The sequence below is a fragment of the Atractosteus spatula genome, chromosome 21 (assembly GCF_055471065.1).
Source record: "Atractosteus spatula isolate fAtrSpa1 chromosome 21, fAtrSpa1.hap1, whole genome shotgun sequence".
Classification (NCBI taxonomy): domain Eukaryota; kingdom Metazoa; phylum Chordata; class Actinopteri; order Semionotiformes; family Lepisosteidae; genus Atractosteus; species Atractosteus spatula.
In genome coordinates, this window is record NC_142726.1 from 16,655,972 (window position 1) to 16,679,877 (window position 23,906).

Sequence of the window (23,906 nt, forward strand, 5' to 3'; positions counted from 1 at the left end):
TTGTGAATTATACCCTTTATTAATCAATAAAGTGCTTTGGTTAACAACTCCTAGCTCTGTCTAGTTCAATTTATCACACCTGTAAAACGGGCACAGTGCTGCACTAAATCTAGGTTGGATAAAGCACAATTTTAAGGAAAAAAATAAATCATTTCACATAGAATTCACAGAAAATAGAAGCTTTCTATTTTGAATTAAGTGCTCACTCTATCCTTTTCAATAAAACAAGAAACAATCTGCTGCATTGTAACATCACATTCCTATGTACCGGCCGTGGTGTCCCGCGCACACAGTGGAACACCGTGCACTGCTTCGATATCAGTTCATTACATTTCTTCAAACATCTGAAACATATTAACATTGCCTCTTCAAAACAAAGCAATATAAGGCCAAGCAGGTAAGAGCACTTCAGGAGCAGTATCTCATTACCTGACCCTGCCCAGTGCTCCCAGTCAGCTGCCAAACCCATTACCGCTGGTTAGCAATTCATGTGGCTGCAGACTGAGTATTTAATGACAAGGAGAGTTAAATTATTGACACTGCTGCTGGCAGAAACGCAGGGCTCAGCTCTAGTGATGCTGTCTATGTAGGCTCTCTGGTTTCATCAGTCTGTTGCATTTTAGTCGAGTCTGCCATCACTTTGAGCTGGTGTGTGTGTCAGTGTGTGTGTGTGTCAGTTGTGGCATAACTTTGATCTGGTGTGTGTGTGTCAGGTCTGCCATCACTTTGGCTGGTGTGCATGCGTTTGTGTCAGGTCTGCCATCACCATCACCTGACATAAATCTCTGTATTGACATAATATGTATCTGATGTCAATGTTTCTCTCTCTGCATCCACCCATCTACCTCTCTGTGACTGTCTGTGCGTGGGAACTCGAGTAGGTACACAGTGTAGTGCCTGGTCCAGCTCAGCGCAGGCCTGTGGCGCATGCTGTGGTCACAGCTTGCTGGTGAGCTGTGCGTGCAGATGAGACGCAGGGAAGCCGCCGTCGAAGGCCGCATTGAGAACGTCGTCCAGACGGCTGGCCATCACAAAGTCCAGGTCCGCCCGCACGTTGGCCGGGATCTCTTCCAAGTCCTTCTCGTTCCTCCTGGGAATTATCACTCGCTTTAATCCCGCCCTGTGCGCAGCCAGGACTTTGTCCTTAATCCCTCCCACCTGTTGAAAAGACAAAGCGCCGAGTCAAAAATACAGGCAGAGTGCTGGAAATGAAAGCGCAGCCATGATATCTGTGACGTATCCTCGCATCCAGAGCCCATTTCATGAACTTTCACTAAGGAACATGGAAAAGATCATAAGGCAGCATCCACACACAGCAGAACCATCCCTGGCCACAGCACAGATGTGTGCATTCTGCAGCAGAACAGAAATACAAATCCCATCTTCCTGCAGCAATTTAACACGCGTGCTGTAAGGAGGTTAAAGATTACAAGGCACAACCCGCTTGTCCTCACTCGAAAGAAACCCAGTTTTCACCCCGGAGCACAGAGAGCTGCACCAGCAGTGCTGGGAGGCAGCACAAGCTGACATGTCCCAGCTGGGGAGGCTGGTGCGGGGCGAGCGGAGAGGCACAGCCTTCTTCCTCATGCCAGCACGTGTCGGGGCCTGCCCGCGCCCTGCACGGAGCACGCAGCTGCGTTAAAGAGAGAGCATCACACACACACAGCTGCGCGGGGCTCCACTCAACCCTTCTCCACATCCACTGAGCTGCCCAGGGGGAGGAGGGCGACATCCGGAAACAGCTCCAGTCTTTCCCAGGTTCCTTACGTCAGCCCTCAGCAGCTCCTGCAGATCGGAGCGCCAGCCCTGCTCTCTCACACCTGGGCCACGTCAGTCCTCACTGCGGCTGCCTCAGTCTCCTGGCTCTGCTGGAGCAGCTCGGTTTCCTGGGTGGATTCCGTGACTAATGCCTGGTGTGGCTGAACGTCTGGGCGATCGTGACTCAGCGTTTGTCCCGGCCTCTCAGACGGACGCGCTAGGGCTGCCCGACTCGCTGCGTCCCACTCACCGGCAGCACCAGGCCCCTCAGGGTGATCTCTCCGGTCATGGCCACGTCCGAGCGCACCAGCCTGCCGCTGAACAGGGAGGCCAGGCAGGTCACAATGGTCACGCCGGCGGAGGGGCCGTCCTTGGTCACCGCGCCGGCCGGGAAGTGCAAGTGGATGTCCGTGCCCTCCAGGGGGTCAGGTCCGCCCACAGCTGGTCACACAGAGACACAGGGCTCCCGTAAACCATACTCTCTGGGCTGTGCAGGGCGCAATGCATTGGGGGAGTGGCAAAACTAAAACCATTCAGTCTCCGCAATTACCACTAAACTTTCACCCGTGAACAATATTCAAACAGTTTGAACCTGTCAATTCCTGAGAGAACCCCACTTTTTTTTTTAACGTGTGTACTACAATGATGGCTTTCTTCAACAGAACCTTTATTGAATCTCTCCTGACATTCCCTGCAGCAGCCAGGTTCGGTAACCCTAATACACACAATGAAAACAGGCTGAGCAGGACTGTGAAGGCAGCCAGCAAAGCTACTGATGCACAACAGCTACAGTACATCACTCAACAGTGTGGGAGGCCAATATATTCAATATAACCACTATCATGACCACCTCTTGCACCTTGAGTCTGAGCTCTTTCAACCTGGGGGTCCATTCAGACTGCCTGGTCTCAAGAGCAATAAACACAAGTTAATATTTTATTCCCAGGGCTATTGATAAGGTTACTGGAAGTGGCTGTTGAGCTAGATACAATTGGCTAACACCTGGCTAGTCTCAACATTTACAGTTCTCGGGAGCTTCAGAGCAAGAAAGGAACTGAGGTGTTTACTGAGCTGTGCTGGGTGTGAGACACTGATCAAAGACATCGCCTGCTTTACCTTGATAAAGTTCTCTGTTAGCAGGTAGGAAGGTGAAAAGAGGAGGAAAAGAAGACAGAGAGAGGAGGGGAGAGGAGAGAGACAAGAGCAGAGAGAAGAGAAAAGGACAGGAGAGAGAGGAAAGTGTGTACCAGGTGAGAGCTCCTTGTCTAGACCTTCCATAAAGACCAGATTCGAGTTCAGTATTTGAACTGTGTGAAGAGAGCTTGCCGTTCTATTGTTTTTAGGAAGCTCTGATGTCTGTACAGAGAATCCCTAGATTAAAACTATCTCTCCTAATTAGAGGGAGCATTTTTAGAACAAGGAAATAGGTTCATTATGCTTTGTCGCATCCAGATTTACAGCATGAGATTTAACTCTTGGTTGTATTCTGTTCGGCTTAGAAGGCAAGTTTCTCTCTCTTGTTGGCCTGTGTAGGTGAATCTTTCAATACTTGGTAGCATTCTTGGGTTTTTCTGGTTGGTCAGGAAGTAGTCCTGTGAGACGCCTTGTTTGTAAATAATGTAACTTGCATATTGTATGGTGTGTATTGTTTAGTTTGTGTATTGTCATTATCAATAAATATTTGTTTAACCCAGTGTGCCTGAATGCTACTACTAGTCAGGTACTAGACTAAAAGATACCACTCTACTCAACAGCTGTGCCAGAGAACAGAGACTCAGTGCCTCGAATTATACCGACCGCTTGAGTCTACTCTACTCAAAATCTTTACAGTTGGGGGGGTTATGGTTTATTTTAATTATTCACTAACCTCTCAGTCATTTCTTATGATCACTGTTTTTGCAACCCCTATTTATTTACAATACCCTGTATATTTAACCTTTTTATATATTTTATTTTCATTCTCATCTCATACAGGTCGTTTATTTGTTAATGGGCTCATGCTGTGTAAACTGTATTGTGCATTCTGTCATGTCCTTTACCTGCTTGCAAAGCGAAATACCCACCTGGTGTGAGTAATGACACCCCTTCTGGTATCAGCTACCCCTGCACGAGGGCCTGTCTGTCCCATGTGAGCATGCAGCAAACTAAAAAGCCAAAATGCTGCTGTGAAGCAACAGTCTCTATTAGCATCCTGCCCCTGAAGCGTAACCCCTGCCCCCTGCCCCCTGCCCCCGCTCACCATTGGTCAGGCTGTAGGCCTTGGCGTTGCTGCGCAGCCAGCTGATGGCGAGGTGTGCCGATTCTTTCATGACGTCCCCCAGCTGGCCGGTTAGAGTCAGTTGCCCCTCCCCCTCCATGCGGCTGGCCTCCACAAACATGATCTCCCCACCCAAGGGTGTCCAGGCCAGGCCGATGGCCACACCGGGCAGGGTGAGCCGCTCCGACACCTGCGCACAACAGACTGTCTGTGAGACTACACGCCCCAGCATGCACTGGGCAACGTGCCAGCACATGTCTGTGCAGCTGCGTGATGTGTGGGGGAAAAAAAACACGGGGATAATATTTAAACCATGGGTAAAAGTCATACTTGCATTCAAAAGTCAAGAGAAATGCAAAGGGTGCATCAGAGCTCTAGATCAGTGCCGATGCCCCCTGATCCACACCTGCCTGCCCCTTCCTCCCCCCCGCCGGCCAGACAGACACGTTCCAGTCTCTGTGTGGGAAGCCAGGCCTTTCCCAGAACCCCCTCCCCCTCTCGGATTCCCGGCGGGGCGGCCCTGCAAGGCGACACTGCCGCTCAGGGAATGCCGGGTCTCAGGCCAGCAGGTGGCTCTCATAAAATTCCCGGAGTCAGAAAACTGGAGAACCTCAGGCCAGCCCAGGCTGTGTGACTCTCTCTCCCAGCCGGTCTATCGGGAAGTCCCTGCCTCTCCAATAGGAATCCTGAAAGCCCCGGGAAGACTAGAGAGACTAGAAAGACTAGACGCTTTCAGTACAAAGCTCACAACACAATCAGAACCCAGAGATGCCCAATATTGCTAAGGTGCATCAGCCCTCCGATTGCAGTGTGCAGCACAGCTCGAAGCAGGAGGCCGATGTGTGCAGACTGACGGGTTGGCTTCTGTGTTCGGTGTTTTGTCCCCATTCAGACGCACAGCACACTGACCTCCATCTCGAAGATCGGTGGCCCCAGGATGTCCTTGAGGGCATGGCGGTCGATCACGATGGGCATCTCAGGGGGCAGGGCCAGGTCAGCTGACCCAGCCAGAGACTCCTCCCTGCCATCTGCCTTCTCCCGGCCTGTGAACAGGCACGCAGACAAGAAAAGAGCTCTGTATCACTGCAAGGCCACATTATGACACTGGAGCCATTATTCATACTGCTGTGCACTGGGAAACAGTGAGAGAGACAAAGGATAGAGAGATCCATCGATAATGTTTTTTAATGTCTGCAAGTAATTTTGTTTGTTGTAAGTGTCTTTATTTTTGCTAACTGCAATTGCTTTGGTAGCACTGGAAATCATCGGTCATGCCAATAACGTTTTGAATTGGAATCTGAAGAGACAGGGTGCAAAGCAGGGAGGGTGAAGACTCAGAGATGATGAGCTTGCTCTGCTTGTTTGCTTGACTGGGATGCATCTGCTTACTGTTCTCTGGACTGATTCCCAACAGGAATATTTTGTTTTGTATCATGGCAAATAAACCGGTACACAGTATTCTATATGAAGCAAGCACGCAATATTCTAGGGTAACAGCGTGACATATTCTAGGCACTAGAATGAGAGTAGTAAAGGTAGGATCATGTGCACACTTGTTCTCCTGAAAGCTTGTGTCTGGTCTGGGTATCTGAGAATCAAGCATGCAGTTTTTCAGAAGTGACAATGAGATCTGGAAATTAGTCAGCAAGCAGCCACTGAACAGACAGCCTGGTCCCTTATCAACATCCCCATGTTGGTGAATCACAGTAGCATCTAAAACCCTGGTACATGATCAGCTGTTGGATGGATTGGTGAGAGATGGGATGGGGGCTTCAGGCTACATAAGATCACTTTATTGGCCATATACAATTTCTTGCATTAGGAATTTGTCTTTTCACATACCCCAGGTCGCTCTCCATGAGACACACAGACTGGGAGAGAAGCTTGGGGTCAGTTTATACGGCGCCCCTGGAGCAGCTGGGGTTCAGGGCCTTGCTCAGGGGCCCAACGGAGTAGGATTCCTCTGCCGGCTGCAGGATTTGAACCGGCAACCTTCCAACCACAGGGGCAGATCCTGAGCGTCTGACTGACTGAGAGTCACTGCTCCACCCCTTTTTTTTTGGGGGGGGGGGGAATTTGGGAATTTGGGAAAACATTTGGGAAAAGCAGGACCTTCCCAAGTTCTCTTGGACATGAGCCCTAATTCTGTGAGTCAGTGTCACCAGGTCTTGTGGGAAGCATGACTGCAGGACTCAGATCAGTGAGCCCAAAGTGGACTGGGACTATGACAACAACATCTGTCCTTCCACTTGAGGTCACACGAGTCACCGACCGGGACGGGAGGACGCTGCAGCTGGAGTCTTCAGTGTGTTCCCTTAAGGAAAAGTACACCCAGCAGGGCCACTGCTTTCCTGCCCCCGGCCGAGAGAAAGACGCCCCAAAAGAAGGCACCCCTGCACTCGGCACGCTCCTGGCTGCTGCTTCCCCCTTATGTGACTGGGCTAACAAGTGGATGTAAATAAGAAGAAACCTATTCAAAACAACACGAGCATTCACCCAGCACACAGCCAGAGCTCGCCGGAGCTCGGCCGAGGGGTGAGAGAGAGGGCAAGCTCTCAGGGAGAGTAAAAACACTCCCCGTGCACGCCAGTGTCACCCAGCCAGTCTCTTTAGGCTTCGCACGCATGTTGCGCTGAGCAGAGGGGCTTAACCCTAACCTGAACCCACCGCCATTCCTGTTAAAACACACCCAACTCCAGGAGCCTCTGAGGCAAACAGGAAGAGCACAGAGGCAAAGGTGGACAGCAAAGGTGAGGTAAAAAAAGAGTGACAGAAAGATAAACTCTGCAAATGGACAGGGGGGTGAAGGGGGGGGGGGGGCTGACTATATGACAGCTGCTCAGAGTCACACTGGAGCCCAGAGGAGTCGACACTGGTCTCCATAGCTGGCTTTGTTGGGCCATCAAATGATGTCACTGTTACCTAGCAACAGCGCGCACGGGGGTGAGGGGGTGGGGGGACTGGGCCGCTCTCTTCTGACTCTATTCTCTGCCTGCTGAAGGAGGGGGGGAGTGCCATATGGCCCCTCACATGCAACAGCCCTGCCGGCACCACAAACACAACTCCAGCCTCGTTAACTGCCAGCCCAACTCCAGCCCCTACTGCACAAGGTTTGTGTGAAACTGAAAGGGACCGGGGGGTGGGGGGGAGTGGCTGCCGGCTCAGGGCACAGTGTGGCGATGTCACCTGTGTTTCACACGAACTACCAGCCCCTCAGACCCTCCCCGGCCCTGCCATCGCCGCCGCCTTGACAACACAGCAACGCCTGCAAGCTCACAAACTTGAGGCTCATTTGGGGTTTGGAAGCTAACTGATCCCTGGATCTCATCCAACTGTTTCTCCAGAACAATCCCGGACGGGAGCTTTACCAGCATGGCTGGGGGGCTGTTCCAGACTCCTGCAACCCTTTGTGTAGTGACATTGTGTAAGACATGCCTCCTGTTCTCGGTTTTAAATGCGATTCCCCATAGTCTCCACTGCTGTCCCCTGGTTTGTGGCTCACTGTTGATTCTGAAGACGTCCACAGGGATGTCAAAGCCTTTGAAAATTTCCGGTGTTGTAACCAGGCCCTGTGTGCTGCAGGCGATGTCGTCAGTGTGCTGTGTGCAGAAGGCTGGGTTACTGTATCTCGCCGCCGCTCTGGAGAGAAGGAACTGACCTGCCGTCTCTGCCCCAGGAGAGGCGTGGTCAGTCTTCGCGACCTTGTGACCCTCCGCCACCTTAACGGCCACAGCCCGGCAGATGGCCCCGAACTTCCTCTCCAGCGAGCGCACCCCCGCCTCCCGGGTGTACCTGCCCAGACAGACGGTACACAGGAAGCGTGATCACCAACACCGCGCCACCACGCTCCCTTCCCACTCTTCTGCTCCTACTGCCAGCACGCAATGAAACTGAAAGCACTGTCCACTGTCCTTAAAGGGTTCTTTCTCAGTAGCATCGCCTGCTGGAGGGACACCTGAAGGAAAGAGTTAAGAGCATACTGGAGCTCTCAGCTGTTGTTGGGCAGAGAAACCGCCTGAGGAGTAACAGAAGTTGTCAGATAAGATTTGCGGAGCTGAAATTGTGCCGGACTTAAAAAAATAATGTTCAAGGACTGGTGGGGGGTGGATATCTGGAGTTGTAAATAAGCTGTCTTTGTTCTGCAATATCTTTCCTTAATGCCCTATTGCACAAATATGTTAACTACTTCTTTGGAGTGGTATCGCTCCTCAGGAAACACTTCCTCCCTTGTGCTTGTTTCTGTGTAACTGCTTGATATATAAATGGGAAAGTCCCAGCTTGTACTTTGAATTGACCACAGACAACTCCTGTGGCTGATTAATTCCTGTATGCATACATAATAAACTCACTGTGCCTTTCTCACAGCAAATTTGACTAAGAGAACTCCTTTTCTACACAGGGAAAGAGACGTGAGCCAAGAAGAAGCACTGCAGCGTTGTGCTGTCTGTGCTTCACAATCATGTGAACTCCTTCAGTCTCTAGTTAGCATCGCCCCTGCCCCTTCACCCCCCCCCCGTCTGACACTCCCTGCAGCGTACAGACCTGCTGATGATGTCTACAGTGGTCTCCTGCGGGATCTGGACCTGCTGAGGGGTGAGGCCATGCTGTTCCAGCTGGTGTGGGATCAGGTGTCGGTGAGCGATCTCAATCTTCTCCTCCTGGGTGTACCCTACACACATGCACACACATATGACATGCTGCTTCCTGATCGCAGGACTGCAAATAGCAGCACGCAGCCCACAGCTGGGCTCTTCAAAGTCCGCTCCCTCAGGGCTGCAGCCTTTCAGTCCACCTGAATTCATAATTAGTTAATTGATCCCGTTATTCACTTAACTGAACCAATTAAGCCCTTCTCCTGGGACACAGGTAGATATAAAGCCACACATCCCACAGGCCTGCAGCCTTCGACGGCTGGATTTCAAAATCAGTGTTCTCCCCCATTTGCAGAGCAGAGCCTGTCAAATTTGAAATGCTCAATAAAAGCTATGAAATGTAAGATGCTGGTATAAGCTCTAAGACTTATTATAACAGGCAAAATGCCCAAACCAGAGAAAACAGAAGAGACAAACTGGCAAGCAGTGGGACTGAACAGAGCCATTCTGCATTCTGCCTCTGACCCCTGACCCCTGACCCTCACCTGGCACCTGCAGCACCTCCATCCTGTCCAGCAGTGCAGGTGGAATGGTTGCCGTGGTGTTTGCCGTGGCAATGAATAGCACCTGGGAGAGGTCAAAGGCCACGTTGAGGTAGTGGTCGGTGAAGCTGTGGTTCTGCTCGGGGTCCAGCACCTGACAACAGCAAGAACAACACACCGAGAAGATTAACAAGAAAAATAACACCCCAACATCCGTCTAAATAAAATAGCTGCATATCACATCAATCACTATGGGTCACTCAAAAGACGCCAGTTTGACTAAACACGCGTACAACAGGCCAGCACAGCTGGGGATCGCTGTTCGACACCCCTGGGCTGTCCGGCAGGAGAGAGGGGGCCTGCTCGCAGCCGGGTGCCAGTGAAGGACAGAGGGCCGCTGGCCACAGGGGCTCCCCCGGGCAGCCGGGTCAGACAGATCTACAGAGTGCGGGACGTGCCGTAGGCAGGCCAGCCAGTGCCGCAGCCAACCACAGACCACAGCTCTGCCGACTGCCCAGGGCCGAGGAGCCCAGGAGGGACCCCACTGCTGCACCCCACTTCGCACCCACACAGGAGCTGGGGGCCCTACTTCTTCAGAGTCTGCGTGCACGACTGTGTCCCCAACCTTCAGGAAAGACAGTGTTTGCAATCCAAATGACTGGAGCTTGTACATACAGACCATGCACACTAATCCCACACTTTCCACTCACAAGAGAGCTCCAGCACCTACACACCCCAGCCAGTCCGACACAGGGAGCATCAGTGCGTCAGTGCAACTGGTACTCACGCACCACGGCTCCTATCGCACACCATTATGGTGAAACCACTGCGATGGGGCTTCCTCTGTGGTCATCAAAGCAGCTCAAACCATAATGGTCCAATGGCAAGAAATCTCTCTAACAGTAGCAGAGGGACCCATTCAAGAGAGCCCACTGTTAACAGGCAAGGCTCTAGTTGCAACAGGAGCAGAGCAGGAGCAGCCCGATGGCAGGGAGAGGCGGGGGGGACAGGAGGAGACCATGCTCATTGGCTTACTAACCTACTACAGCTCATCATCATTATCATAATTACCAGCAACACAGGGGAGGATGGCTCTAATTACAGGCTTCACTGCTGAAACACCTGCAGGCAACGCCCCCCTCCCTCCAGCTCCACAATTAAACACAGGGCCCTGCTCCTGGTTAGTATCTGGCGGGCAGCCTTCACTGATGCCGGGGACAATGATGAAGGAGACAGCCAGCAAACACAGGGCTCTCTTTGTCAGCGATTTACAGCTGGGCAAACCCCTGCCAACCCCCCCAAGGCAGCCCCGACCCCAGCCAGACTCCTCATCCCCCCCAGCATGGCACTCACAGGCCTCCACAGCAGGCACCTCCAGCGACAGGCCACTCCCAGAGTGGAAGGAAGTCTAAAAACAGAAAGCCATTTCCTACGAGCGTGTGGGGGTGGGTGTCTGTCCTGTTTTAATGCCCTTTAATAAAAGAGCACAAACAGCGCAGTCAAGGGCTGCTGGCTGTGCACTCTGTCATGAGTGTAGCCACGAGAAAGCGAAACAAAGGTCTGCATTGTGGCCCTTCAGACTGACGCCCTGGAGGGCCTGATCTCTCAGCGGGCCCAGCTGTTCTCACTCCTGCAGCGCAGCAAGTAAGGAGTCACGCGGCAGACATGATCTTTCACGAGCAAGCGGCCCGGGGACGAGCCGTGGCGCTGACGAGGTCTCCTCACCCCTGAACCGGCAGCCCAGGCAGGATCAGGGTTCGCTCAGGGCGACACGGCGAGACCGTGTGGCAGAGTTTGGGATCTGAACTGGCAACCACCGCATAACAGCCCTTGGGGACCCCTGAGCCTCTGTCCTCAGAGGTCCAAGCAGTGACCGCAGAGAGAGCTTGCAGGGTGTGCGTGCCCCCTGTCCCGCAGGAAGACCAGGCCGTGGGGAGACACGAGGTGCTGCACAAGCCCTGCTTCAGCGCACGCGGGCTGGGTGTAACTTCCTCCCCCTCCTCTTTCCTTCCTGTCCCTTCCTCCCGTGGCCTGCATTCCCAGACAGCTTCCTTGGCTGGGCCCGGATCGGAACGGGAATGGGAACGTGGCAGTGAGATCAGCTGAAGTTCTGCAATCCCGAACTGCGGCTGTCTGACCAGAACCGAAAAGAAAAATCCCTTCAGGCTGCCAGCGGCCATACGCGGCAGCTGACCCGCGGTATCACATGCAGTCCAGCTGCACAGCACTTCAATCCACTTCAAGGTTTATCACCTGCAGGCATGTGTACAAGCCAAACCAGAGCAGGTGCTGGAAACATCACGCTTGTTATCTTTTTAGAGAACACCGTAAGACACATTTAGTGTTTACAGTGATTTCCTTAAATGTATAATTAGATTAAGTATTTTATTTATATAATTAATGCACATTTACACTCAATTCCCGCTCATTAATTTTAATGAATTCTGATAGGAATGTGCACATAATTGGCACGTGTGCGTCTGGCTCCTTTTTCTGTTTTCTTGGACAATTTCAACAGCCCAGGTGTTGAAGGGTAGAGGGAGAAAAAAGATTGCTGCTTTTCATCTGTGAAAGCTGCTTTCACCAGCTCCCCCAGAGAGCAGTTACAAAACCCCACACCTCTTGAAAAGCACAAGAAAATCATCAAGAGAACCAGAGAAAAGACAAACCAGGCTGCTCTGGGGCCTGTTGCTTACAGACTCTCCTGAAGTCAAGAAACGCAGCGAGTGTGCTGGAGTGTGCTGGAGTGTGCTGGAGTGTGCTGGAGTGTGCTGGAGTGTGCTGGACTGTGCTGGACTGTGCTGGACTGTGCTGGACTGTGCTGGACTGTGCTGGACTGTGCTGGACTGTGCTGGACTGTGCTGGACTGTGCTGGACAAGCTCTGCTGTCAGGCACTGATCTCTGTGCTGCAGGTCTCTGTGGCACTGCACACCTCCAAGACCCTGCCTCTCCTCTGAACTGACTGGGAAACACCTCACTGCTCCTGAATGGCTCAGCTCTCATAACCAGCATTTGTGTTCTGACGGAATAAAGGCTTTTGCAGTTTTGGCAGAAAGAGAACAGGGACAAGCAGATGAAAGGCCCCACCTGCACAGTAACTAACCGGCCTGCCTGCTTGACGAGGGTCTGTCCTGTTCTGCCTCAGTGACGGGGAACAGACACTGCAGGATACCGTCTGTGACTGCGCACAGCGACACACGTGTGAGTCTGTCCCCCTCGAACCCTCGCCCCCCCTGCCCAGGGTCTGACCTCCAGCAGGGCGGCGGCCGGGTCGCCCTGCAGGCTCTTGCCCAGCTTGTCCACCTCGTCCAGCAGGAAGACGGGGTTGTTGACGGCCACAGTCTTGAGCCCGTTGATGATGCGGCCTGGCATGCTGCCCACGTAGGTGCGCCTGCGGGCAAGAGGGGCAGACCGGAGGCCATGAGCTCCCAGGGGCCAACCAACTAGCCAGACCCACGCGTGTGGGGCTGACCGGTCTCTTTGTTGACCCTGTAAATTTATACTTGTCCCCGTAAAGCTCAACCACACCAAAATAAGGAAAGATTTTAAATACTGCACTGGTCATTTATTGTTGTTTTTTAGACTGAGCCCATACTGTCCTGGTGCCAGGACACAGTGACTTGCCCGTCCACTCCGGCCCTCCCCCCAGCAGGAGGCTGGGGGGGGGGGGGGGGTGTGGGCAGGAGACAGAGGGCCAGATCTCTGGAGTGTCCAACAACAAAAGACAAAACAGGAAGAATAAAAAAAAAAACCCTGTTTGTCTGAGGGAGTCTTGACCAGATTCACAGAGCCGTACAATTATGAATAATTATATATGCAGGCAGCTAGTTGAAAACATCACTTAGACAATTACAGCACACCTCGTCTCTAAAAGCAGCTCTGCGTGCGAAACAGGAGAGCAGAAAACAGCGAAGGTCATCCCCCTCGTTTGACCTCAGAGGGGCACGGCCAGGACTGGCCCGGCCCAGCCCGGAGTTCACCTAACCTCTGCTTCAACAGCTGCTGCACAAGAGGCACCACTTCAAAGGCAAGAGAGCTTCCCGCCTCTCCACACACTGGGAATAATCACACGGAAGAATGCAGCAGACAGACTTCAGCTCCCCAAGTATTGGCTTTAACATGGACTTATTAAGCCTGTCGGCCAGATATACTCAAAAGATCCCTGATCCCACACCCACATCCCTGATGTGGCTGGAAGGCTGCCGGTTCGTATCCCACGGCCGGCAGAGGAATTCTAGAACGTGCTGTCACACTTCAGTTACATGACCACCTCATGACAAACAACCTTTTCGAACCCCTCCAATCTGGCTTCCGTCAGCTTCACAGCACAGAAACCGCCCTGGTCAAAGTCACCAACGATCTTCTAATAGCTGCTGATTCTGGTTCTCTTTCTATACTCATTCTTCTAGATCTCAGTGCTGCTTTTGACACTGTTGAGCACGGCATCTTACTTTCTCATCTTGAGACTGTTTGGAGTCTCTGACACTGCTCTCAAATGGTTCAAGTCTTACCTCACTGATCGCTGTCACTTTGTCTCTCTCAATGGGTACAGGTCTGAAATTGGTCTTGTTAAATCTGGTGTTCCTCAGGGCTCAATACTGGGCCCCTTAGCTCTTCAGCATTTACAAGTTTCCAGCTTTTAAGATCACATGGCCTCAGCTTTCATTTTTATGCTGACGATACTCAAATATACATCCATACCAAACCTGATACTGATGTGGCTGTCTCTATTCTATCTAATTGCATCTCTGACATAAAAATTTGGATGACTCAAAACTTCCTTCATCTTAACTGCGACAAGACTGAAGTCATGCTTATTGGCACGCCCCATCAACTTCGTAAAGAAAGTAACCCTATCTGTAGATGGTTCTGTACTTGAGCTTCAATCAAAATTGAAAAACCCTGGGGTTATATTCGATTCTGGCTTAACATTCGACCCACATGTGCAGCATACTGTCAAAACATCTTTTTTTCACCTCAGATATATCGCTAGACTACGCCCTATGCTATCACTAACTGTGGCTGAAAAGCTGATCAACACATTTGTGTTCTCTCGAATTGACTACTGTAATGCTCTACTCGCTGGGGTATCTAAATCTACTCTGAACAAACTGCAGTATGTCCAAAACTCAGCAGCCAGAATCCTGAGCAGGTCTAGTGCAAGTGTTCACATTACTCCTATCCTGGAGTCCTTGCACTGGCTTCCGGTCAAATTCCGTGTAGACTTTAAAATCCTCATGCTCACCTGTAAGGCTCTGCATGACTTGGCACCTCAGTACCTGTCTGAACTATTATCGCCCTACTCCCCACCTCGCAACCTTCGCTCTTCTAATTCTGCCCTCCTTACTGTCCCCCAAGCCCGTCTACATTGTATGGGTGACAGGGCCTTTTCCTGTTATGCCCCCAAGCTCTGGAACTCTCTGCCCAAGGATATCAGAGAGTCACCTTCTCTAAACTCCTTCAAATCCAGACTCAAAACCCTCTTCTTCAGAAAAGCCGGTTCCATTCTTCACCCCTCTGCTTTTCTTAGTACCACCATCCACGGTCTCCTCTACATATTGTAATTGTGTTTTATCTTGTGTATTCTTCTTATTTATTGTTGTTGTCATCCTGTAAAGGGCTTTGAGAAGCCACCTTTAAATGCGCTATATAAAATAAAGTTTATTATTATCCTACTCCTTTGGGCCCCTGAGCAAGACCCTTAACCCCAACTGCTCCAGCGCTCTCCTGCGCTCTGACCCCAAGCTTCTCTCCCTGTCTGTGTGTCTCATGGAGAGCAAGTTGGGGTATGTGAAAAGACAAATTCCTAATACAAAAAATTGTATATGGCCAATAAAGTGATATTATAAAAGGTTTCAGGGCAACTGTAGGCCGAGAGCACCGTCAACCGAAAAACAACCTGATGAAAACTTGGGGGTATCTGAACACCTGAGCTCCATCGAGCCGCCCACACGCACATTTTAAAGTCTGGGACCCCGACAGGGCCCAGAAAAACCTGCTCTGCCGATACTAGGCCTGTCGCTGAGCACTGGCACGAAAGAGGGCGAAGCCCGTACGCGGGGCTCCGCGGCCGGCGCCCGCTGACCTGTGCCCGCGGATGTCGGACTGGTCGCACACGCCGCCCAGCGCGATGCGGTGGAACTCGCGGCCCAGCGTCTTGGCGATGGAGCGGCCCACGCTGGTCTTGCCCACGCCGGGCGGCCCCACGAAGCACAGGATGGGGCCCTTCAGGTTGTTCTTGAGCTGCCGCACGGCCAGGTACTCCAGCACGCGCTTCTTCAGCTTCTCCATGGCGTAGTGGTCGCTGTCCAGGAGCACGCGGGCCGCGCGGATGTCCAGGCAGTCTGCCGCGGGGGAGAAGGGAGAGGGGCAGCGCGGTTAACCACTGCGTCTTCGCCCGCGGGACCCTCATCTTCGCCACAGAAAAGACACTTTATTATTGAAAGAAGAGAAAGGCGAGAGGGAGAGAGGAGGAGGACTGCCCACACAGCCGTGCACTCCTCTGGGCCAGGCCTTCGGCTGTGACCTCCTGACCCTCTCGATGAGGCCCAGCTTCCTGCCTGGACTGGCAATCCCAGACTGCTCTGCCCACTGCAGGCGCAGGGCTGTGACCGGCTGAACGCCCTCTCAGTTTCTGTCCTGGGGGGGAGGGGGGTCTCAGCAGGCCTTTCCTCTGGGGCAGACTGCCCCCCCTCCCCCCGCCAGCCCGGCTCTTGCCCTGGAGCTGAGCGGCTCAGACAGGAGGCCGCAGGAGACTGGAGCACCGCAAGAGCTCCGCGGGGAGCAGGCGCGTGCGGAGTGGGCGTGGCCCCGAGCTCGGCCTGGGCGCCAGCAGTGCCAGTGTGCGATTTGTCCCACGATCCTCTGCCAAGCGGCCCTGACTGCTGCAGCAGAGCAGAGCAGAGCCAAGGGGCACACAGCCCCTCCCTGCCCGCGCCTGCTTCATTCACAGCCTAGCAGGGCTGCGGTCAGAGCACGGGGGGAGTCTGGCGCACAGCAAAACTGAAACCCGAACAGTGGCGAACGGCAGCTCTCCTGTACCCTGCCAGTTTCACTAACAGGGCAGCCAGGCGCGTGGCAAGGAGCCCAGCACCTTTGCCCACAGCCACGGGACAGAGAGAGCAGGGGCGGCCACACACCACAGCGACTCGGGAGCGCCAGGCCACGTGACCGGAGAGGTGCTGTGAACTAGGGCAAAGTCACTGAGCAATCACTGGGGGGAGGCCACAACAGGGCTGTACAGTGATCACAGAAAACTACTAATTATTACTAATTAAGAATGTGTCTGGTTCCACTCTTTTATCCAAGCCACTAACATTTGTATCCGTTAATAAAGCTGGGTATTTCACTCAAACACCTTGCTCAGGGATACAACTGCAGTGTGTCACCAGGGATTCGAACCCGCAACCTTCCAGTTACTAACCCTGCGCCACACTGCCACTCTGCCTCCCCTCAGACAGTCCGCAGCTTCCATGGAAACCACACCTGGGAGGCCCAGACACTCACTCCCGACTGTCTGCTATTCCAGGAATGCCTACAACCCCCGCCCCCCCCCCTTCACAGACCGACAACCCCCCCCGTGCTCACGCTGCCCCTGGTGGAGAACCCCCAGCACACACACGCCCCAGGCGAAGTGTGTGGCAGCACCCTCTCCCCATTTCGGTGCGGTTGTGCTGCCTCCTTCTGGCGGCTCAGAGGATGAACTGGCAAAGGAACAGGAAAGTTTTACTCCCCACCGAAAGGAAAGGGAAAGAAACACAGCGTTTCGGCTGTGGAGCCACAGCAGGAGAATTACCGGCCCAGATCACCGATTTGGCCGCTGGCACAAGACCCTTTCCTGCTTTCTTCCCACTGAAGGCAAGAGGTCAGGAATGCCATAACGCTCCCTGGCAACAAAGTCACAGGTCCAACCAGCAGTCGGCAAAGTCTGCGCACACCCCTCATGGGCCTGCAGCAGGCCTCACAAGCTCACAGCCTGCAGCAATCTGTCCCCAGTGCCCCAGCACAGGCCACACGCCTACGCTGCTAGAATCACATCACACAGCCTGCAAACTACTCCAGCCATTTAAGCCTTCGCTTCTGCCCTTCTGGACAATCCCTCATAACAACAGGCGTGAACAAGTGCCGATTCTCCAACGCAGCTTTTTTTCCGAATTTCTGCGTATGAATTCTCAGGGATTTTATTTTAGGTATTTCAGGGGTCTGTAAATGCTTTCACAGTCTTCGAAAGCCTTTGCCAGGTGGTTCAAGTGACTGATCATGGCTGCATTTCAAGAATGTGCTGCTTTAAGAACGAAGGGGCTATACCTCCCCCTAGTGGCCTTAGTCAATACTGCGTTTACCCGCTGAGCAAACACGTCAGCAGCTTTTATCCGCCAAGGAGACAGAGAGCGGAAGCAGAGTGGCACTGCAGGGTCTTCTACTGCTTAACATTTTCACCCTTTGAACAGCCAAGCAGGACCAGGCAGAGATGCCCAGGCTGACATAAGGAGAGAGGAAGGCTGAGAGCAGGGAGAGACGGGCAGCGGCACGGACAGTGTTACCAGTGGTGCTCCTGCTCCAGGGCAGCTCCACCATGAGCTCCAGGTAGTTGCGGGTCAGGGCGTACTCCGGCATGGACTGGGGCATCTTCTTCAGCCTGCGGGCAGGGAGACAGTCCTCAGCCGGCGGCACACACACACTTCGCTCCGACCGAGAGGAGGGCAGAATGCAGAACAGCCCTCCACACACACACTCACGGACTTCCACAGAGAGAAAGGGCTCAGGTAGAGGGGAACAGGGGAAGGTGCAGAGGTTTGTCCCACACTACCGTACTGTGAACTACCCCGAGAGAATGGCGTGATTAAGAACCCCAAGGTACATGTGGATATGGCAAATAAACTCCTCTCTCTCACTGTCCGGGAGGAGGAAAGAAGAAAAAACAGCCTTCTCCAGCCAGCAGGAATCACCAGCTGCTTGTTCCTTTACATAGGCAAACGTCTGAAAACCACAGGTTTACTCCACAGGTAAAACATTCTCCCGGCTTTCTGGCGAGTCTGTGCATTTCTGTCCCTGTCACGCTCCTCGTTTCGGCCGGGTCTGGAGCTCTGCGGCGCTGGGGAGCGGGTTCGGGGGCGGGGCTGTAAGCGTACCTCTTCAGCTCCTTCAGGCAGACGCGCAGGGCAGGCTCCGGCATGCTGGCCCCCCGGATCTTCCTCTCCAGCAGGGCCACGTCGTCGCTGTCCTCCTCCTCCTCCTCCTCGTCCTCCAGGGAGAAGCGATGGCCGGGGAAGGGGCCGCCGCGCCGCACCGGCAGCAGCTGGGAGAGGGCAGACAGAGCAGGGGACAGTTTCCAGTTTATCAGGGGAGATCAAATCAGGGTACGGGGGTCCGAGGGGGCGTCGGAGAGCCTCACCCGCTTGTCCTCCTCCAGCCGGGGCTTCCTGGTCTTCTGCAGGAGCCGGAGCCCCTCGATCTGGCGCGACAGCAGGGGCAGGGTCTTCTTGAAGCGCTCCTCCAGCCCCACGGCGTCCAGAACCTGCGATTGATCACACAGCCACCTGAGACCCCGGGGTCACCTGCCCGGAGGGGCCCCGACACAGCCCAGAGCCCCCAGACACTGGGGTCACTTTCCCTTCACAGCCCAGAGCCCCCAGACACCGGGTCATCTCCCCGACACAGCCCAGAGCCCCCAGACACTGGGGTCACTTTCCCTTCACAGCCCAGAGCCCCCAGACACCGGGTCATCTCCCCGACACAGCCCAGAGCCCCCAGACACCGGGTCATCTCCCCGACACAGCCCAGAGCCCCCAGACACTGGGGTCACCTTTCCAGAGCCCCAGACACTAGGGTCACCTCTCCAGGCACCGGGGTCACCTCCGCAGAAAGGCCCAGAGCCCCCAGACACTGGGGTCACCTCCCCAGATCCCCCAGACACCTGGTCAACACCCCGACTCAGCCCAGAGCCCCCAGACACCGGGGTCACTTTCCCTTCACAGCCCAGAGCCCCCAGACACTGGGGTCACCTCTCCAGAGGGTCCCAGAGCCCCCAGACACTGGGGTCACCACACCAGAGAGGCTCAGTGCTCCAGCCAGTGTCTGCCTTTCCCCCTCCCCCTGACTCACTCACACGGCTTCCCCCCTTCCCTGGGAGTGTGGCACCGCTGTTGCGCCCCGAGAGCAGTACCTGCAGCTTCTCCTTGTTGGAGGTGCGGATCATGGAGGTGAGGACGTCGGGCAGCGTCTCCCTGGGCAGGCTGTCCAGAAGGCGCCGCAGCTTCGCCACCACCGGCACGGACATGTCCAACATGTCCACCAGCTGAGGGAGAGATGTGTGATCAGACTTCACACTGTCCCGGACAGCGCCACAGCCAGGAATACAGCGCCGACCCCTCGCACCCTGGGCTGGTCAGCACTGGGATGGGCGACTTGCTGCTGCAAGTTCTGTTGTAGACCTATAGGGGGCGCTCTCTCCCCATGGCATGGGACTCTGTGCTGTAGGAGATGCTATCCTTCAGAAGAGAACATTAAAGTTCCCAGGGCTGTTTGTAACCACAGGGGCGTTAGCCCTTCTGTCCTGGCTGAACACCACTCTGTGCTCGAACAATCTGGCCTCCCTAACTCAAACGTTAAAGCAGTGCCTCACTCCTCCCCTGACCAGCTGTCCTGCGTGTTGAGCCCTGGGATGCAGATTGTTAATGATAATTGCTTACACTTTTATAGCTTTCTGGACTCTCCAATTAAAGCCCTATACAGGTAATGGGGAATCCCACTAACACCACCAATGTGCAGCCCCACCTTGATGGCAGCCAGAGTGCACCAGTACGCTCCCCACACACCAGCTCTCAGTGGGGAGGAGAACAGAGTGATGAAGTGCATAGATGGGGATTATTAGGAGGTCATGATTGGTAAAGTACAGGGGGAAATTTGGCCAGGACACCGGGGTAATACCCCTACTCTTTTTGAGAAGCATCCTAGGATTTTTAATGGCCACAGAGAATCAGGACCTCAGTTTTTTGTCTCATCTGAAGGACGGCACCTCTTTATAGTATAGAGTCCCCATCACTATACTGGGGCATTAGGACCCACACAGATCGCAGGGTGAGCACCCCCTACTGGCCCCACTAACACCTCTTTCAGCAGCACCCTTAACTTTCCCAGGAGTCTCCCATCCAGGTACTGAGCAGGCTCATGCTGCAGGGCTCCAGTGGGCTGCCAGCTGGGAGCTGCAGGGTTATATGGCTGCTGGCATATTGTTACTGCCCGTGACGGCACCGACCTGGACCGCGGCCTGATAGAAGCGCTGGGACAGCTCGCCCAGCTCCCCATCGGCGGCACCGGAGAGCCCCTCCAGCTGGTCCAACTGCTCCACCTCGGCCACCAGGAAGGGGCGCTCCTTCAGCAGCTGGGCCAGGCGGAACCGGCACAGGCCCGTGATCAGCAGGGTGTAGTGAGGCTTCGGCCAGTTACTGCCCACGACCTGCACCGCCAGGCCTGCTGTGCCAATCCTGCAGGGGGCGAGAGAGAGAGAGTGAGAGAGTGAGATAGGGGCGATAGTCAATCAGATAGTAAAGTCTACGACATAATCAAATCATTGTAATTCAGAGAACAAATGTGCAGTGAAAATTGGAAACAAAAGGACCAAATTCTTCACCCAAGGCCGTGGGGTGAGACAGGGCTGCAGCCTGAGCCCAACACTGTTCAATATCTATATCAACGAATCAACAGGAATGTTGGAACAGTCTGCAGCTCCTGGTCTCACACTACACGACACAGAAATCAAGTTCCTGCTCTACGCAGATGACCTGGTCCTGCTGTCGCCCACAGAACAGGGGCTGCAGCAGAGCCTGGCACTGCTGGAGCAGTACTGTCAGACCTGGGCGCTGACAGTCAATCTGGACAAGACCAGAGCCATGGTTTTCCAGAAGAAAGCCAGACCTCAGGGAAACAGGTACAAATTCACACTCAACAACAACACATTGGAGCACACATCCAGCTACACATATCTCGGTCTCACCATCAGGTCTTCTGGGAGTTTTGACCTGGCAGTGAAGGCACTGAGGGAGAAGGCACTCAGGGCTTTCTACGCAATAAGAAGGAGGCTCTTCAACATCAACCCACCAACAAGAATCTGGCTCTAAATATTTGAAAGTGTAATCCAACCCATTGCCCTATACGGCAGTGAAGTGTGGGGTCCCCTCACAGACCAGGAGGACACTCAATGGGACAAGCACCCCACAGAAACTCTGCACATGGAGATCTGTAGAAATCCTCGTGTGCAGAGAAAAACACCTAACAACGGGTGCAGGACCAAATTAGGCCAGTACCCACTATTGATAAACATACAGAAGAGAGTATTAAAGTATTGGCTACACCTAAAAAACAGCAACCAAAATTCCTACCACCACAAAGCCCTGCTGAGCCAAGAGCTGAGCCCAAAACACAGCCCCCTGAGCCAGCTGGTCCTGAGGCTCACTGACCTGAGCCACACCGACACTAACCAGCATCAGGACAGCACTGCTAGAGCACCACAACTCAGACCCAACCACATCACAGCACAGATCAAACAGCAATATCTCACACACTGGGACACACACACAAACAACATAAACTGGAATGCTACAGAACCCTAAACAGACAATACACACTAGCCGAATATTTGACCAAGATAAAAGAAACAGACCCTGACGAACTACAGGCTCAGTGACCACAGCCTGGCCATAGACACTGGGCGACAGGCACACCTGGCTGCCCAGAGAGGACAGGCTCAGTGACCACAGCCTGGACACACACACTGGACACAGGCAGACCTGGCTGCCCAGAGAGGACAGGCTCAGACACAGCCTGGACACACATGCTGGACACAGGCAGACCTGGCTGCCCAGAGAGGACAGGCTCAGTGACACAGCCTGGACACACACACTGGACACAGGCAGACCTGGCTGCCCAGAGAGGACAGGCTCAGTGACACAGCCTGGACACACATGCTGGACACAGGCAGACCTGGCTGCCCAGAGAGGACAGGCTCAGTGACACAGCCTGGACACACACACTGGACACAGGCAGACCTGGCTGCCCAGAGAGGACAGGCTGTGCTCCCACTGCCAGCGGGGAGAAAGAGAGACAGAGATGCCCTTCCTACTGCACTGTGATATTCTGGGATTAGAGAAACATTCTTCCCTAAATTCAGAAAACTAGTCCCAGAGTTCCCACACCTGCCAGAATCACAACGGGTCCCAATCCTACTGGGAGAGAGGGAGGAACTCAGTTGAACTGGCAGCCCAATATGTGATCTCCTGTCACAGCCTGAGGAACAGTGAGCCTGTCTCCCAATAATGCTCCATATGTTTACAGTACAGTATATGTAAATATTTTATTATATGTCTTTGTTATAAATATCTGTAATATGTCTGTAGATTTAATATTATTTTTAGTTTTGTTTCATGTTAATTTTATTTTTATTTGCTTTGGAAACACTGATTGTACTCATCGGTCATGCCAGTACAGCACCTTGAATTGATTTGAGAGGAGACAGGGGGGAGTGAGATGAGGGAGAGAGAGGGGTTTTGATGAAAGATTAATTCACATCACTGTGAGAAAGGGGTGGGTTTTAAACTTCCTTCTAAACTAAAAGCAATTGAACCCACAAAGCCAGTCAGTGTACTGTGGACTGATACCGGTGCTTGATTAGCACTGTTAGATTTCAGAGAGAGAACGTGACAGCTCCGTCTCTGACCATCGCCAAAGCCGTCCTGAAGAGCACGGCCACAGGCCACAGAGGTGTGCGCGCAGACCAACCTCGACGGTCAACACGGACAACGAGCTCGCTTTTCAACAACAAACACGCAACTCGAATACAACCCGATCTGGTATCCCAGTGACAAACTCAAAGAGGCCAAACTACAGCAACCACACAGACGTGCACTGTAAAAATGTCTCGATTTCGCGCAGAAAGACGACAGCAGAGACCTCACGCCACGGGCTGGCGGAACTGCTGCCGAGTCAAGTTCAAAGTCCGCCCGAGTACCAGCGAGCCTTCTGGAAAAACCACTGACCACAGCACCGACAAACCACCCTCATTTCAAACGAAGAATTAAAAAAAAACGTTTTAATATCTTTACACACGTCTTCCCTGCTAAGATACCAGCAGTAGATGAAGCTAGAAAAATCTGCTCCGGTAGCCTTCGATGAAGGCGCAGAGCAGCAGCTGAGCCAAAACAGTACAAATTTAACCTGAAATAGCCGAAAAAATACTCTCTGCAACAGCTTTACACCAGATAAAATGCTTTTTAAAAAACAGACTAGACTGTATCGAACAACAGCAACAACAGCGGTGTTGCATAACAGGCTTCCCGGAGTTGTCAGCGGAGCTGCCCGCAGCCCGGGGCCCGGGACCAGCGTACCTGTGCAGGCTGGGCAGCTCGTCCGTGTCGTACTCGGGGTCCCGGGTGTTGGGGATGACCCCGATGATGGTGCTCTTCAGAGAGGTGCCTTTCAGGAGCCGGCTCTTCACCAGCTGCATGTTCCTGGCCGTGTCCACGCTGACGCGCATCGTGGAGCCCGGCAGCAGCACGCCTTCGTGCGTCAGGAGCAGCGGCAGGCGGCTTGGGATGCGGATCCCGCCGCCAGACGTCATGGCTTGAGCGCTGAGTAGCCCCGGAGCCCTCCGGTACGCGCAGACCGTGTTCCCACCTCGCCGCTGGCCTGTCGACCTGCTGCCCGTCACCACATCGGACGACCAGCCGCAGACGAATGAAAACAAGCTGCGGGAACTACGG

At 53.5% G+C, this 23,906-nt stretch overlaps 1 protein-coding gene across 1 annotated transcript; it reads right to left on the bottom strand.

The window, feature by feature from the left end:
* lonp2 (lon peptidase 2, peroxisomal) lies at nt 1-23,906 on the bottom strand. The gene is made up of 15 exons (XM_088939184.1): nt 23,532-23,906; nt 20,408-20,636; nt 19,316-19,447; nt 18,545-18,667; nt 18,282-18,448; nt 17,694-17,788; nt 15,236-15,494; nt 12,400-12,541; nt 9,153-9,303; nt 8,558-8,684; nt 7,674-7,807; nt 4,925-5,058; nt 3,998-4,205; nt 2,009-2,199; nt 1-1,158 (listed from the first exon to the last, which is right to left on the bottom strand). Exons 1-15 carry the CDS (start codon nt 23,762-23,764, stop codon nt 937-939), a joined length of 2,547 nt encoding a protein of 848 aa, XP_088795310.1. The 5' UTR covers nt 23,765-23,906; the 3' UTR covers nt 1-936.

Coding starts and splice junctions, on each gene's coding strand:
- lonp2 (XM_088939184.1), bottom strand. CDS start 23,764: ATGACGTCTGGCGGCGGGATCCGCATCCCAAGCCGCCTGCCGCTGCTC. Junction 4,206..4,924: donor CACCGATCTTCGAGATGGAG/GTCAGTGTGCTG, acceptor TGTTGTGCGCAG/GTGTCGGAGCGGCTCACCCT. Junction 2,200..3,997: donor GGCCTACAGCCTGACCAATG/GTGAGCGGGGGC, acceptor CTGTGTGACCAG/CTGTGGGCGGACCTGACCCC.